The sequence below is a fragment of the Protopterus annectens genome, chromosome 2.part1 (genome assembly GCF_019279795.1).
Source record: "Protopterus annectens isolate FY-2018-M chromosome 2.part1, PAN1.0, whole genome shotgun sequence".
Lineage (NCBI taxonomy): Eukaryota > Metazoa > Chordata > Ceratodontiformes > Protopteridae > Protopterus > Protopterus annectens.
In genome coordinates, this window is record NC_056729.1 from 1,394,120,324 (window position 1) to 1,394,138,019 (window position 17,696).

Consider the following 17,696-nt stretch of genomic DNA (forward strand, 5'->3'; position numbering starts at 1 on the left):
AACAGTAAGAAGTTCAAATGTACAGAATATGACACTGGATGAGGTAATGCCCAGAGAAATTGAAACAAAATTAAGAAAAGCTCCTAAATGGAAAACCCCAAGCCCAGATGAAACACCCAACGTCTGAATAAAAATATCAACACCTTTATGTGAAGATTTAGCCTTGAGTAAGAACTACTTATATGCACACGCTGAACAGACACCAACCTTGTTAACAACAAGAAAAATGACACTCATTCTTAGAGTGAACCTGTAAGATATCCTAAAAACTACAGACCAATAACTTGCCTTCCAACAATGTATAAACTATACACTGAAATTAATGCTGCAAGAGTTTATAGTCATTTAAAAGAAAATTCAATCATGGCAATAGAACAAAAGGGAAACAAAAGAAAGCCATATGGAACAAATGATCATTTGTTGTTAAATAAAGTCATAATGGAGAATTGTAACGAAGAATCTAAGTGTAGCATGGAGAGATCGTAACAGATTAACTCATGGTTACAGTTTGGCTCCCAGACAACAAGTGTAAAGACTTCACATCTTCTTTTTGTTGCTTATTTAGATATGCTACCGATACATGTAACTGTATAAATTGCTGAAGAAGTTGATTCTGGGTACACGTGCGAGTGCTATGAAGAGTAATTTTGGCGATCATCAAAGTTTGAAACAATACTAATTTCACAAACTTTAATCATGTTTGACTTAGGAAACGGCCAGTTCCCGTTATGGTATTAGAAACCCAAAAGGCTTGGAAAAATTAAAACTAGAAATCATATTTATATTCATAAACTTTTTTTTTAATTCTGATACAAAGCCCTAGCTGAAAACCTTTACTGTGGGTCAAATAACACAGAGATTTTCATTTAGTATATGAAAAACCTCCTGTATCATATCAAATTATATATATGCACTGCATAAAATATACATACATACACATAAATGTGTATACACACACACACACACACACACACACACACACACACACACACACACGCACACACATTTTGTAAGAGAAGTTCAGATACCACTGCTCAAAACACATTTAAATAGCATCCACACTGAGGCAGCAATAGAGTGCTCAACACTGCCTATCCCCGACCTACACTGTGCTGCAGCACAGACAGTATGAAGCCCATAGTACTGTGACTCTGTGCTTGTGATGCTTTCAGTAGTAAACCACAAAAACAAAATAAGTGCCTAAATGAAAGACTAATAATCCAAAAAAAGGCACTTCAAAACAAATCCTTCTCAAACCGGGTTAAAAATAGTCTTTATTCAACAAACAGTATCAAAACACATTAACTGTGGACGAAAATGCGGTGACATGTTAAGGCATTAATGTGATTTGATATTGTTTGTTGAATAAAGACTGTTTTTTAACCCGGTTTGAGAAGGAGTCATTATGAAGTGCCTTTTTTTGGGATTATTATGTTTTCAGTAGTGCATTACTGCTGCTTGACAATGAGTGTGCATAACATCTAAAACCTGGGGTCTTGTGTAAGGGGCTGTCATTTCACAGACTGGGCATAGCATTCTGAAGCACTAGTTTTAGCAGGGCTCCTGCCTGCTGCAGACAAGTAAGAAAGATCACTTTTTATTTGCTACACAAGGAATACTAGGAACAAATGCTAGGTCATTATGATGGTGCCTTAAACAGAGTGAATGCCTAACACCAACTGATTTAAGTGATTCCACTGGCATCACCTGCTGTGGTAAATAGTGTAAGCATCGCTACAGTGATCTTCTGCCATTTACTATGTTTCTAACAAGATCCTCCTTAATTACGTAATGCAGTCTATGCAGACCTATCCCTGCAGGAGATGAGGTGCTTGCAGCTCACATCACTCTGACAAAGAGAAACATTCCTCCCTAAATCCTCCCCTGCTGCATACATACAGAGACAAGTAAAGCAAAGCTGTGACTGAGTTGGTTCCCACCTAAAAGGCCTGATTTGCTGGGGCTTGCACCTGTTACATCATCTATCCACCATTACCCAGTATGTCAGTGGAACAGAAGAACCTCACTCCCCATACTTTCCCTCTGAGAAAACAAAGCAGTTCGGCACATCCTTCACCATCCCCAACCCTCCAATGACCAGTGAATCTGACAACTCTGAAGCATCTTTTAATCACTAAGAAGAGAGTAGCACAGTTGTTTACATCCCTCTCATCAGGTAAATATGTAAGTTACATGGCTATGAACAAGATTTTAATCTATAGATGGTAGTAGATTTTTTTACACATCTTCATTAAAATGTTGCATTTTCTTTCTGATTTTAAACACCTTTATTAAGTTATCACTTAAGATACAGGCACACATACATTAAAAGAAAATCAAACAAACCACATAAACTTCTCTTTTATTATGCATTATGCATTACATCACTCCTCCTAAACGTTATTCTGCCTGTACCGTTCCCACAAATTCTATTAATTTGCTCATTCCCTTTTCAAAAGATCTTGCCTGTAGTTTTTTTTTATCTCCATTTCAATATTCAGTACTTCAGTTATAGCTGGTTTACATTTTGATTTCAGTTTTATAGTAATTGTTTTTTTGGCAGCCAACTGCATAAAACTTAGTAAGGCCTTAATCTGTCCATGTAATTCAGATCCTTTGTATTGTCTCAAAATAAGCATACCTTAGTTGAAGCCATTTGCTCTCCCAAGATTCCTGATATAGTACTTTTGTATGTAATTTTTAAAATCTGCCAACTCATTACACTCCTATAAAACATGTTCCCAATTACATCTCTCTTTCCAACACACTTCCAGCATTTGCTGTCTATCTGAGGAAAGAAATCTCTGAAGTCTGCTTGGGGTAAAAATTCTAAAGCTTTTGGACTTTGTTACATACTTGGGAGCCATACTGATGTCCTCCCATTAATCCTTTGCAAATTTCCTTTCCAGTGTCTCTTCCAAATCATTTGTAACTTCCTTTAATTGATTCTTACCATCATCATGTGATATTTTAGATACTCTACTAATTATCCCTTTTTAACAGCAACTTTGTAATAGCAAGTAGCTGCATCTGTGAAAAGGAATGTTTAAGATCATGCCTAAATAAGTTATAGGAAGAGATTTTGTTCAGGTAACTTGGAAGGGATTCCAAGATCTGTGGTCCTATTATAGTGAAGCTGCAGTCAGTGCAGGGAGCTGGATTCTATGTCTCTGAAGGGATGTTATGCTGAGGTGAAGGATCCAAAGTTGTAGTCTGAAGTGCAGATAAATAACCAATGGGCAAAGGAAGGGAACAGTTTTAGACTAATTTGAAACCCTAATATTTTTTTCTGTGTGTGACAAGTTAGCAAACATTTGGCAGTGGTGCTCTCTCTGTTGGGTGACAGACTGATGAATGTTTAGACACTGCAACTGGAGGTTTGCAATGTAAAGAGGTTTCATTTGGAGGCTGCAGGTTTTAGGTTCATAGAGGAGGAGGAGTCCATATTCAAGATGCGACAAAAGTACTCTTTTACAACTAATCATCTTTCCCTTGTAGGAGAGAAAGTGGGCAATCTTTGTTGCCCAGAAGCGTTGGGAGTTGATTCTTTCCGTGGTGATCTCAAAATGGTGTTGAAGATAATGAAAAGAGTGAAATAACTATTTTATAGTTGAGTCTTGCGCATGTTGAGCTAGGACCACTAGTCAGGGCATTTATGGCTCCATGGAGCACAAGAAGAAATGCCTGATTGTGACTCAGATGCTCCAGGATTGATTAGCAAACCAGGTGGTGTTAGCAAGAGAATCTAGAAGTGACTGGCTGATGCAGACTCTTAAATCCTCTGGGAAGGGAGGTGATCCGGTTTTCTCAGCACTGACACCTGTTGAAAGAAGAGTGAGACAGTGTGCAGAGCATGGGCTGAGCCATAAGTACGGATCTGCCAAACAGCATGTTTATGTGGCAGTCATCGTCACACACATATTAATTCAGGGATATACCAACAGAAGGAACATCAGGCTCCCACTTTGGCAGGAAGGCATATCAGCCAGTAAAGATGTGGGGGTTAGGCAAAAGCATTAAGGAAAATACACTGGCGACTCCTACATGGCGGCTGTGCCACGTCTAACTCTTATCCCATTAAAAGACTGAACAAACAAGTATGATCTGTAGCAGTGAGCTAGTGACAAGTGCAGTGACAGAATATGATACAAAAAAAACACTCAAGACCCCTAAACTATTCTAACTCTTGTTTCTTGTTATGAATGTACCATGAAAGTATAACATATATCTTTACAGGGTAAGAGTTATAAGCTTAACATTTATTCCCATAGCATTAGTCCATCACCCTTATTCAAGTGTAAAGAAAAGATGCCATCTTCAGAAAAATACATACATACCGTTCCATTTCAGGGCACCAAAGAATGTCTTCCTTCTCATTCATGTAAACTGGAAAATGCTGGTCTTTACCCTGCTTTATAGAATTAGACCTAGTTGTGATGGTCCGTACTTTGCTGAACTGCAAGGATTAAGAAAAAAAATGTTTACTGTCACGCCTGTAATAAAGGAACTAGCTTTCCTTCTCTACAATTATTTTTATATGTTGTGTGTTTGAGACAATGCAACTAATACATAGAATTATTTTAAGTTACTTTCCTTAAGTTTTAAACCTCTTTCGTCATTGTCCTACCTGGCTAGAGTTTTGGGATTGTGATACATCCATCCATCCACAATCCATTTTCCCATTTTTGCACATGGAGTCGGGGTGTCACTTTAACAGGGACAATCATTCAGAGCCAAGGTTTACACTGCCAAGTGGCTAGCCCTGCCGCAGTAGTTCTTCCACACCACATTCGCACATATACTCATATAAATAGCCAATTTAGAGTGTTCAGTTCACCTACTGTATGTCTTTGGAATGTGGGAGGAAACTTTCTGACAAGCAGTTATCTCATATCCCTCCTTCTCATCCATCTGAAATGCTAAACATAGGTCAGTGACATTCTTTCCATTCATCTTTGGAGTTTGTAGTCCATATTAAGTCCAGCTTTTATCACGGTTTCTATCAGCTCCTCTCTATACTTAATGTGGAGGCTGTGCTTCATAGTCACTGGTAGAAGATTAAGTCTCTCTTGACTGCAATTCTCCCTCAATTTCCATATCTTCTACTTCTGCTTGCCAAATGTTGGTATTCAGTGGATTGTGTACTGCAACTGACCAACATTTATATTTCATTTTCCATTTCATTCTTAAAGCAAACATCTTGTTGTCTAAGAAGTGGGAGAAAGAACACAAAAATATCTTTCTAATGATGTCACATGACTTAAGTAGTACAATAGCACTTGATTTAGTGTTCTTAGAAACTGCCTTTTCAGGTAATCTTTTTTTTCATGTTTGACTAAACCTTTAAATAAGAGATTATGCTCTCAGGTAAGTATAAATCTTGCATACTTCTGTACAGCTTTTCAAACTTTCTTCCAAAATGAATTTATTACTAAATTCTTGTTTGTTTTACAATTCAATTTGTTACCTGAAGCAGTCCAATTGGGCTAAAGCGTCTCTTTTTCTTTTCTTCCAGAGGGTTACCACAAGTAGGATAAATTGGCTTCAGTCTCTCATCATTCCTTTCATTTCATCTTACAGATTTTTAGTGACTTGGTAAAATTAGATGACATCCTCGTCATGGTCTAACATTACTTAAGTGTGTCACAGAGGACTGCATGTTTGATTGTTGTGGAAGCAGTAACCTGGGGTACGATTCAGGAAAGCAGATAAAGTATCTGGTAATCCCACCAGGAGACACAGTTCTGAGTGGCCAGTAGTCAGTTCTCCTCTGCCAGGAAATGAAGTGGGTTTTCCACCCCAGAAACATTCTCTTGCATAAACTATAATGTCAATCCTGTTCTCATAAGTGATGACTAAGCCTATGCAAAAAAAAACAAAAAAACAGCCCACTGTAAGGTGTGGGATCAGTTTTTTTCATGCATTACATGTTTGACATACAGAACAAGTCTGTGGAGCAGAAGCATAAATTAAACATTCTCAATAACTGTACATGATGACCACCTAGTGCTCAGCTCTCACCTGCACTACTTCAGTATTAAATGTGAATACAAGAAGGTTAATTCTTCCTTGAAAATAAGGGGATCCTCAAAAGATGATGATGGGTACTCCGCCAAGTAAGACCGAAACAGGTTAATAGAGCATTAGAAATTTAAACATTCAAGTTGCTTAGACTAAAAAGTATTATGAAAGGTCAGCTTGTAAACCCACAAGAAAACTGATACAAACACCATAACTCTTAGTGTTTTTTGGAACCAGCTGTCCTTGTCAACATTTCTACCTGATAAATCAACCGTCCTCCCTAGCATAGCAGCTACAGTGCTGATATAGCTGAGGAAATAACCCATTACTGTCACGGGTGAGTCATCTTCATTGCTTCAGGTATTCATTTTGTTTTGTATCCAGTACTGACGGCTTCTGAATTTCACACCTTTTATTTTCTTTCTTTGTATCACTACGTAGTCTGGGATGAATATACACAATCATTCTCTTCTCTCTCCTCTCTTTCTAAGTTAATGTTGTTCCCCTTCAATGTGCCTAGCCATGTTCCTTCTATAATTGTGTTCATTTACTGATATTTCCTTTAGTTTATTTTCCTTATATTTCAATACTTTTTTTAATTAACAAATTAGTTTATTCATCTAAATTTCACTCCTACAATTACAGGATCAAAATTAATTAACACAATACTTACTAACAATAAAGCTCTTTATAAAAGTGGAAGCAAAACTACAGAGGAAAAGGAAAAAGAAACAGAAAAAGTAGCATACAATTCTATTTCCTCACCAATACTACTAATAAAAGTAGAAACTTAGTTATATGTTTCCTTGCATATAAATGTGTAAAAACAATGTCTCCAGAGGTCCACCCTACTATTTCCTATCAAATATGCTGTGAGCCCCTCCCCATATCCCTCATCCCTTATTCTTTATTTGTCTGATGTCCTTATGCATAGCAAATGCATGCTTCTCATCATCTCTAATTCTTTAATTTCCTCAATTAATAACCAGAAATTCTGCACTTTGGCATAATCTGATTTTGTAACTACTTTCTTTCCTACTAACATAATCAAGCCTGATGAATGTAAATCGTGGAGATCTGAGTGCAACCTTGAATCCAAACCCAAAATATAAAGCTGGAATTAGCTATACTAGGTCTGGCAAAATTGCATATATAGAGTGCAATAATCTTTTAACTCCCCTAACTCTAAGCAGTCCCAAAACGTATACTGTCAGTCTCCAATTTTACCTCCAGTGTACCTCAAACTCCAGCAAGATGTCCCAGGAAATATAACAGCTATCATAGCCAGTATATAGAAATATTTGAAGAGGCATTTCCACCAAAAGAATTTAAACCTTCTGGACATGGTGGCATACACTGAGAGCCTAATAATCTTGTCCCAAGTCCACTTGCCAAATTCTCCTATAAGGCTCTGTGGTTTTGGATTAAGTGCCCAGTAAAATCCTATAGACATGGGAGATAAGGTCTTTAAGAGTCACTTTATAATTCCTCACATCCATCCACTATTTCAACCAATTTTTCAAGGACAGCCACCAATCTGGTCTGAAGGAGTACCTTCCATAGATGTTCTATGTATGTCCTGTCCTGACTGTAACCTCCCAACCATCAACTAAGACTAAGATATCACTAACTCCCCCACCAGGAGCTTTTCCTAATACTGAAGTTCATAATATCTGTTTAGAATCTGTATGACCCCATACCAATTAATCTCCAATTTGTTATAAATTATTTTAGGTGCAGCAAGTCTACCCAGTCTGTAGTTTTAGTACTACTAAATACATAGTTCAAAAAACATGCATCCAACAAAGACGTGCATCTGGAGCATTTTTCCCTGGGCTTCCACTGAAAATTGGCTCGTTCCAAGTCGGACCTTCCCGGTAAACAAATTTTACATAACTAACTAATTAAGTAAATAAATAAAAAGGCTGTAAGTTACTTCAATATCACATTCTGCCAAAGCAACACAGACTGTTTTTTTTTACCCAACAGGAATTTATAGAATGTGCCTAGTCTTCCTAGTTGTCATGTTAAGATATTCCAGGTTCTGTCAAAAGAGGGTGTAAGAAGCAAATAAACTAACATACTTACTGCCTTGATAAACAACTCTATATCTGGAACCAAAAGTCCACCCAAATCAGTAGGCAATGTAAGGATTTCCCATGAACATTTTGGGCTTTGAGTCAGACCAGAAAAATTCAGAAACTGACCTTTTAATCTCCAATGTAGTATTTTCGTTTGGATACAGGGGTTACCTCTGTCCCACATATAAAGTACAGTTGTGTACCTACCATAAATGTAGATGTTTGAGTGTATTCATTGTTGCAGTCATTACATTTGGGTTATACTGCTGGCAGGCTACCCTCAGTCGGCCTGAATTCCAAAGTCTAGGTCCAGCATCGGCTGCTGTCACCTCTTCCCTGACATCAGTGCGCCAGGGGCATAAAAGATGCAGCCGACACCATTTTCTTCAGTTTTTCTTGCCCCAGATGTCAGGTGCCCCGAAACAGGAAGGCTAAAAAATATGCCAATAAGCATGCATGCTGTAAAATAAACATTTCCTTCCTCTACAAGCAAATACACCACATAGGTTGTATAGGATAGAGAAGTACAGATAAGTTCCAGCACAGAAAAAAGGGGGATGGTGGGTGGGTAGCCTGGACTGCAACAGTGAATACACTCGAACATCTACATTTATGGTAGGTACACAACTGTACTATGTTCATCGTGTTTCACTGTTGCAGTCATTGCACTTGGGTTGAATCCCAGAGCTGAGGTTGGCTGGCTGGGTCTCAATAGCATTAGGAGAGGCTATAAGGCCTTGCAGAACTGCAGTGGCAAACCCTGCTCTGGATTTAGAGTAGATAGGTGCTTGGTAAAAGTGTGCACTGAGCTCCAGGTTGCAGCCACTAAAATGACTTTGGTCGGTACTCCTCTGAGGAAGGCTGCAGAAGTGGCTGCTGCTCTGGTTGAATGTGGCCTAATGCCCTTAGGCACTGATTTGCCATGTTGTGAATAGCAGAAATGAATACAGTGGCCTATCCATTTTGAAATAGTCTGCTTTGAGATAGCCTTTCCTTGTGATCCTGCAGCATATGCCACTAAGAGTTGCTCAGTCTTTCTGAAAGCTTTAGTTCTGTCCAAGTAGAAGCGTAGCTGTCTGTGTATGTCCAAAGAATGCAGGAGTCTCTCACCCTTATTCTGTGGGTTTGGATAAAAAGTAGGCAAATGAATGGTTTGGTTAAGGGCCACACTGGACACTACTACCTTAGGCATAAAAGTGGGGTTAGTCCTCAGAGAAACCCTGTCTGGATGGACGATGATAAAAGGTTCCACAGCCATGAGTGCCTGTAACTCTGAGACTTGTCTTGCAGAGGTTATTGCTAGGAGCAGAGCTGTTTTCCAAGATAAGAACTTTATTTCAGCTGTATTGGCTGGCTCAAAAGGCGGTAGTGTGAGTTTTTCCAAGACATAATTAAGGTCCCATGCAGGTACTGGTGCTCTCCTTGGGGGTCTTATGTTTTTGGCCCCTCTGAGGTACTGCCTTAGCAATGGATGTGAAAAAATTGGTGGTTCCGTATTATAATGAGCTGAAATGGCAGAGGCATGGATTTTATTGATGAAAAAGATAGGCCTTTGTCCAGCATCTCAGTTAGGTATTGTAAAATTTGAGGAATATTTGGTACAAACGTGTCAATTCCTTGTGCCTGGTTCCAAGCACAGAATATTTTCCATTTGTCTGCATAAGATTTCCTGGTACTGGGCCTCCTGGCCTCCAAAATAACATCCATCACTGCTTTAGAGAGAGGTGTGTTCTGAATGGCTACATTATCTGCCATGCTGCCAGATTTAGGGTTCTGAGTTGGCTGTGCAGGATCTGATTGTTTCGTTGAGTCAGTAAGTGAGGAATTAGAGGCAATGTCCAGGCTGGGCCCTGAGACAAGCTCTTTAGGATTGGGTACCAGTGCTGGCGGGGCCAGTCTGGAGCAATCAGAATCATTTTTGGCTTCTCTTGTCTGACCTTTAGGAGTACCTTGGGGAAAGAGAGGCAGAGGAGGAAAGGCATATACTGTTAGGTTTTTCCAGCTGAATGATAGAGCGTCCACTTTCCATGCTTGCTTGTGGTAATTCCTTGTGCAGAATCTCTGTAATTGGCAGTTATGAGGGGAGGCAAATAGATCTATGTCTGGGCATCCCCATTTCTTTGTTATCATGCTGAAGACTTGTGGATTCAGTTGCCACTCATGGGGATCCGTGAGGTTTCTGCTTAGCTCGTCTACCAGAGTATTTTTCTTTCCTGGCAGGAATTGTGCTTGCAGGTGTACTTGAAAAGTCAATGCTGTGTCCCACAAGGTCATGGCTTGTCTGCAGAGGGGGTAGGAACGTGTGCCTCCCTGCTTGTTTATGTACCACATGACTGTAGTATTGTCCGTCCTTATCAGTAGTTGTCCTGGATGAAGTAGATCCTTGAAAGCTGTCAGGGCATTTTGAACAGCTAGCATCTCTTTTTGATTGATATAAAGATGCATTTGGCTTGTGGGCCATGTGCCCTGAATACATTTTCCTGCCATGTGGGCTCCCCAGGCATAATCTGATGCATCTGTTGTTATTGTCTGCCTGGCTGTGGGTAGGGTGAATGGCTGTCCCTTTTTGTGGTGACAGGCCTGTGCCCACCATCGAAACTCCTGTTGCAGGCAAGGAATGAGGGTAATTAATGTTTCCAGACTGTGACAATGTTGAGTCCAAACACTTTTTAGATACCATTGTAGTTTCCTCATATGCAGTCTGGCATATGGAATTAGCAGAATGCAGGATGCCATGAAGCCCAAAGCCTGCAGAATTTTCCTTGCAGATAACTGGGTCTTTGTTACCAACATTTTGAAGTAAGAAGTCAGTTGCCTTTGCTTGTCAGGCATGAGATAAGCCATCTGGGCAGCTGTATTTAAGCTTGCACCCAGGAATATTATCTATTGAGAGGGTAATAGTTTTGATTTATTTTCGTTTACTGTGTACCCTAGGCAAATTAATAATCTTTTTACAAATGCCAGATGCTTTAGTAGAATACCCTTGTTCTCTGCTTGAATAAGGCAATCGTCCAAGTAAGGATATATTTGAATTCCTCTGTCTGCAAAATGCAATTACTGGTGCCAGGCATTTTGTGAAAACCCTGAGCGCAGTAGATAAGCCAAAGGGCAGTGCAGAGAATTGGTAGTGCATTGAGCCAGCTATGAATCTGAGGTATCTTGTGCAAGATTGTCTGATTGGTACATGCAGGTACGTCTCTTTTAGGTCCAAAGTTACAAGCCAAGCATTCTTGCCCAGCATGGGCAGAAGCTGCTGCAGAGTTTTGAATTTAGGAACATCCAGAAATGTATTTAGAATAGACAGGTCCAGTATTGGTCTCCAGGCTTTGTCCTTTTTGGGTACCAAGAAAAGTCTTGAGTAAAATCCTTGTCCCTGCTCTTGCTGTGGTACTCGCTGAATGGCCCTCGTGTCCATGAGAGATGAAACTTGTTTTTGTGCCTCTGTCCATTGATTGTGTGGCAGATCTGGCATACTTTTTGCCCTTGGCAGGGTATGAAAGTGGAACCTGTAGCCCTGGGACACTATATTCAAGATCCATTTGCCCTGGGTGATTATGTGCCAATTTGGAGAAAAAAGTACTAGTTTTCCCCATAAGGGGGCTGCCAAAACATAAGTGCTTGGTGCTGACAGAGGGAAGTCATTGGGACTGTTTCCTGTATGGCTGAGATTTGTCTTCTCTGCTTTTGGAGGTAGAAGCGCCCCACTGTTTAGGCCTGTATGAGCCCTGGGGCTGGGATCTGCCTCTGGGTCATCTGTATCTGCCTCTTTGTGGCCTGTCTGACATTGGAAAGGACAAATTCTTTGTAGGCCAGTTCCTGCTAAATCTGGGTGGCTGTAGCTGTAAGAAATCCTTTACTGTTTGCATAGATTTTGCTTTGTCCTCCATTTTTTTCAACACCTCCTCTGCTTTAACACCAAATAAAATATCATGCTGTAATGGAGCATCTAGTAATTTTGCTTTAACATGATTAGGCAGATTCTGTTCCTTTAACCAAGCATGTCTCCTAATGACAAAACCCGTAACTGTGGCCCTGCAAGAGGCCTCCAAAGAATCAAAACCACACTGCAATGTATGTTTTCCCACTTGTTCAGTAGCATGCAATAAATCCTGCATTTCCTTATTTTCTGCACAATCAGAATTTGACATTTTCTGTTTTAGCAGTGACATTAAGTATTGCTGATATTTAAGCATATGAAATTGACAGTTTAAAGCCCTCACAGCCAAAGTAGCAGTAGTGTAAACCTTTTTTCTCCATCCATCTAGCGCCCTTGAATCCCTGTCAGAGCCTTGACCCCTTTGGGACCCTGAGAAATATTTTCTGGGTCAGCAGCAGGGTTTTTATGAAGGAATTTATGTGAATCTGGAACCCTGTAGTGTCTGGTTTAACAGGGGCAGGGGGTAAAGAATCAGGAGAAAGGCCGGATTCTGAAAATACATCATCTACAATGTCTAACACAGGAGGAATAGCCAGAGGTCTGTGTTGAGGAAGTAAAAGAAAATCTCTAAGCCTTTTCTTAGATTCTGAATAGTCTTGGCTCTCCCAATGGAAGTGCTCCCTCATGGTATGCAGGGTTTCCCCAAAAGAATAGTCCTCAGCATCAGAATCCTCATAAGGAGGAAGAGTATTCCTGTTCAGAGGAGGAATCAGAGGAAATGGAAACCTGATCTGAAGAGTCATATTCTGTCTCTTGCCTAGGCCTTTTGTCAGGAGGGGGATGGGAACCCTTGATCAATGTAATTAGGTCTTCGGCCATTTTGAGCATCTGTTTTTTAGGCATGGAAGTCTGTCCAGGAGAATGCTGTACTTGTTTCTTTGTCTTTAGAGCTGCTTTACTCTTTGCTTTGGAAGCTGAAGTAGGCTTTAGATATAACTGTGTAGGTCTGAAAACACCCTCAGAAGCCGATGCCTGCTCAGCGGCTCCAGACCCATCTAAGGGAATAGTTTCCAAATGTCCAATACCTTGAGTATCCAGAGGCCTAGCTGGCTCCACGTGGGAGTCATCAGTGGCCTGTAGCTCTGAGGTAGCGGGCATCAGGGTCTGCGAAAGCGCCTCACTGAGAACCGGCAAACTGGCTTAGCAGAAGCCTCATTGTCGGTTTTGGACCTCAGATGCCTGTCGTTTTCTTTTTCCTTGCGCTTTTTAGAAACTCTGGTCATCAGTTGTTCCGACGGCATTATATAATTGAATCTTCGGCCAAAGTAATGAAAAGCAAAATCGTACTGACGCTTAATAGTGTGTTAGTTAAATCTAGCACAAAACCAACAGCTAGCAACGTTGTGATCAGGGCCTAGGCAAGGAATACAGTAAGAGTGAAAATCCTTATGAGGTATTTGCTTCCCACAAGAAATACAATTGTTAACTTTTTTCTGACATCGGTCTGGAGCAAGAAAAAAGTTTCCCCAACGGGGTACTTAGCTTTAATGAAGACTTTGGATCTGAAATTGGTCTTTGAAAATCTCAGGAGTCGGCCGACCGGCACTTGCGAACTGCTTTTGCTTTGGGCACCGCGCGGCAAGAAAGACTGAAGAAAATGGCGTTGGCTGCATCTTTTATACTCCTGGTGCACTGACGTCAAGGAAGAGGTGACAGCAACCGACGCTGGACCTAAACTTTGGAATTCAGGCCGACTGCGAGTAGCCTGCCAGCAGGATAACCCAAGTGTAATGACTGCAACAGTGAAACACGATGAACATCATCAGTGACATTATCATCCATTTGATGGCTGTGACATGTTGACTGATATCCAAATGAACGGCCTTCCACCTTTCAACATATTCCTTTAACTACCTTTGAATATATTGTTTTAACCTTGTCTTACTATAATCAAATGTTAAAGCAAATGAGGCTTGTAAAGTATACATAAATCTAATCACCAGTTAAGTCATACCCTCTGTAATGTTCACAAAGGGGAACCTAAGACTTTTGTCTGAGGATGGTGAATAGTTTATTTTGGTAACATCTGAGTTAACTGAGTTAATCTCATAGCTTAACAGTTTTCCAAAAGCCTTAACAATTTCAAACATTCTGTGTAAGTCACCCAATCGGCCTCCCCTCAGGAAATACCATCAAATATATCTCTTCCAAGTACTGCTAGGGAACAGGTCCTCAATACTCTAAGACCAAGAACACCTCATCAGTAGTCCTTGACAATATCCAGGCTGCCTTGTAAACTGCATAAAGTACAACTTATCAGGCCCTCTGGAATCCCTATTTAAATGCAGACTCCAAATAGGCTTCGTGCCTCACGAACGGAGATTGGCAACCATCATCCCCTCTGTATAAAGTTGGGCTATCTACAGACCATGGAAACTACAGACCCATAAGTCTCACTAGTTTCATATTCAAAGTGAAGGAAAGAATTAGCATGGAAATGATCAGTAATGATATAGAAAACTTCCAGACACTGGATGCAGCCAAGTTTGGTTTCATTAAGGGCAGGCCATGCCTACTCAACCTTTTGAGAAAGTCACCAAAGCAATGAACAAAGGCAAAACAGTACTCTGACCTGCACAAGGCATTTGACACAATACCTCACTCGGCTTTGTTGATAAACTCAAGAGGTTAGGTATAAACCCTTATATCACTCAGTGTATAAACAACAGGCTCACAGACAGCAAGAATTTAAAGTCAGAATTAGGGAATCCATCTCTACACAGATGTCAATCAACAGTGAAGTCATTCAAGGATCGGTGCTGTGACCACTCCTTTTTGACATCATTACTCTGAAGTCAAGGCCAACATCAACAACCTCTGGTTAACTAAATCTGCAGATGATTTCAAATCAGGGCAATCGCAGAATCCCCCACTAATACTAATTCTCTCCAAGGAGGAAGAAGACAAATGACTGGTGTCAAAGTCATGGACTACAGGTAAATGTCAAGAAATGTGTAATAGTATCTTTCAGGAACTTGGCCATCCCTTGTTAATACCAGATTGACAATACACCCCTAAGAGTCAACCAGCAGACAGGGACTTGGGGACACACACAGACAGTAATCTAGCCTTTGACCATCATGTCTCTACTGTAGTGAGAAAATCTTTCTACGTAGTGCAACTTATAAACAAAGATATGGCATCTAGGTCTATAGAGGGCATTGTTCTATTGTATTCAGCACTCATCAGACCTATCACTGAGTACAATGCCCCTTTGGTATGTACCTAACCAGGCACATTCAACAACTGGAAGTCCACAGAGGATCTTCACTAAAAGTAAACAGCGCTCAAATAAAAAGAACTATGCAGACTGCTTCAAAGCACTAATCCTGTATTCTATCTTCCACAGGCTGCTGTAAGAAAGAGAAACAGTTGAGAGAGAAATCTAATATGCAACATCATCTAAAATACTTATATTAAATTTATCCCAACAAAAGCCTTCTTTATATATAAACTTGTCAGTATTAACTTAGAGCCACATTGATTGGCATATTCCATTGACATCACAGCCATTTACAAAATAACTGAATGTGGTATGGCCTAGAAAGTACAGTTGTGTATGTAAATTTACCATAACAGTAGATGTCCGAATGATCACTACTACAGTAGCCTAAGCAATATGGATTACCTCATGCATAGAATATAACAACCAGATGGCTTCCAAAGGTTCAGGGCATTTTCCACATGCCCAAAATGTTAGCTCAAGTTGAGATGATTAAAATGCAGGTTTGAACACCAAGCCCTTCTGAGTTTTCATGCCAGCTGGGACAGGGAGGCTACACCCTGACAGGACACTACTAGGAAAAGCAGAAAATATTCTCACACCCTGGCATAAAAATTACACACAAAAAAAACCAAGGGAACAGTGGTAGGTAGGGGCTACTGCAGCAGTGATCATTCAAACATCTACTGTTAAGGTAAGTTTACTTACATAATTGCACTATGTTCTTCATATTGATCACTTCTGCAGTAGCTTAACCTATATAGGTAGATTACCATAGCTTTGAAGAACTAGTAGGTGGAAGGTGAAGGGTCCAAGAGCCCCTGAGAATAGTCGTAGAAAAGCCTGACCTAGACCTGGAAAAGGAATCTGTTTTATAGTGCTTTGTAAAAGTGTGTATAGTGAACTATGCTGCTGCTTCTCGAAAACTTCTAGAGCAACCCTTTCTCAAAAGCCATAGATGAAGTCAAGGCCCTGGTAGACTGTGCCTTAACACTGTTTGGAATACTTTTGTTATTGTGGGAATAATAAAAAGTAATAAACTGAAACAACTATTTGGAAATAGTCTGCTTTGATACAGATTGTCCCTTCTTCTTACCTTCACAAGAAATGAACAACTGATCGAAAGTTCTGAAAGAATTTTCTCTGTCAAGATAGCAATGAGTTGTCTGTGGATACCCAAAGTATGTATTATCCTTTTTTCCTCATTTCGAGGTTCAGGAAAGAACACAGGGAAATTGACAGTTTGGGTTAAAGAAAACTTGAATACCACTTTAAGCATAAAAGAAGGACTAGTTCTTAGAGAAACCCTGCCTCTGTGGAAAACGAGATAAGGCTGACTCACCATAACAGCTTGCAACTCAGATTGTCTTCTTGCAGAGGTCAAAAGCAATCAGTAAAACTGTTTTCCATGTCAAAAACTTCAAGCCAGCCAGATGAACTGATTCAAATGGAGCAAGTGGTAGCCTCTCTAACACAAAATTAAGATCCCAAGGAGGAGACACCTGTTTTCTTGGAGGTCTCTTATGTTACATCTCTTTCAAAAACATTTTAACATGAGAATGCAGTGAAAGAGGGGGATACCTAGGCAGACATGCTGAAATGGCCAACAAATGAACCTTAACAGTGGAGTAAGAGGCAACAGGATTGCAACGGACACAAATATTGCAAAATCAGAGAAACACTAGCCCTGAATGGGTGCTGGATATTTTGCTGGCACAACTAGAAAACCTTTTCCATTTGCTTTTACATAATTTTATAGTAGCAGGGTTTTCTTGCCTCCATTAGTACCTGACGCATGTCCTTATAAACAGATGCCTAAGAGGTATTAAGAAACTATCATCCACATCCTAAGTAAACAGGTCTTAAGACCCTATCATCCAGGTAGTCAGTTACAGTTGTTTGTGGTCAGAGAGTATGAAACACCCCTATTTTTGTGTGATTTAATTCAGTCTGTGAGGAAGCTTGTGGAAATTTCCCCTAACCAATAACAAAATAAGGGAGAACTACTGTTGCCTGGAGCAGAAGGGAGTCACCACAATGATCACTGGTGATTCCTTCTGAATCTTCAGAAACAACCTGGATGTCAGTGGAAAGGGTGGAAAAAGCATACAGGAACACTGCTGTCTAAGGAAAAGAAAATGCATCTGTCTTCCAGGCCTTCTTGCATGGAGTCCTAAAACAGAATGTTTTCAGTTGATTTCACAGAGGACGTAAAAAGGTCTACCTTAGGAACTCACCACAGATAGATCAAATCTTGGAAGACTGCCTGATCTAGCTTGTACTTACGAGGGTCTGCGTTTGTCCTGCTCAGCTTGTCTGCCACACAATTTTTGCCTGATGGAATATAGGATGCTGGTAGAAGGTAATTGTTCTGTATAGTTATATCCCATGCTAACATAGATAATCTGAATAGGGGGTAATATCTGAATCCCCC

General features: G+C 40.2%; 1 protein-coding gene across 6 annotated transcripts in view; it reads right to left on the reverse strand.

Annotated features, from left to right (window-relative positions):
* Positions 1-17,696, reverse strand: part of DNMT3A (DNA methyltransferase 3 alpha) — a 5,166,949-nt gene that overhangs the window by 100,998 nt on the left and 5,048,255 nt on the right. For all 6 annotated transcript variants that reach the window (XM_044062880.1, XM_044062879.1, XM_044062877.1 and 3 more), the window contains one exon: positions 4,338-4,456. In XM_044062880.1, coding sequence (XP_043918815.1) covers positions 4,338-4,456 — 119 coding nt within the window. The remainder of the gene's footprint in view (positions 1-4,337; positions 4,457-17,696) is intronic.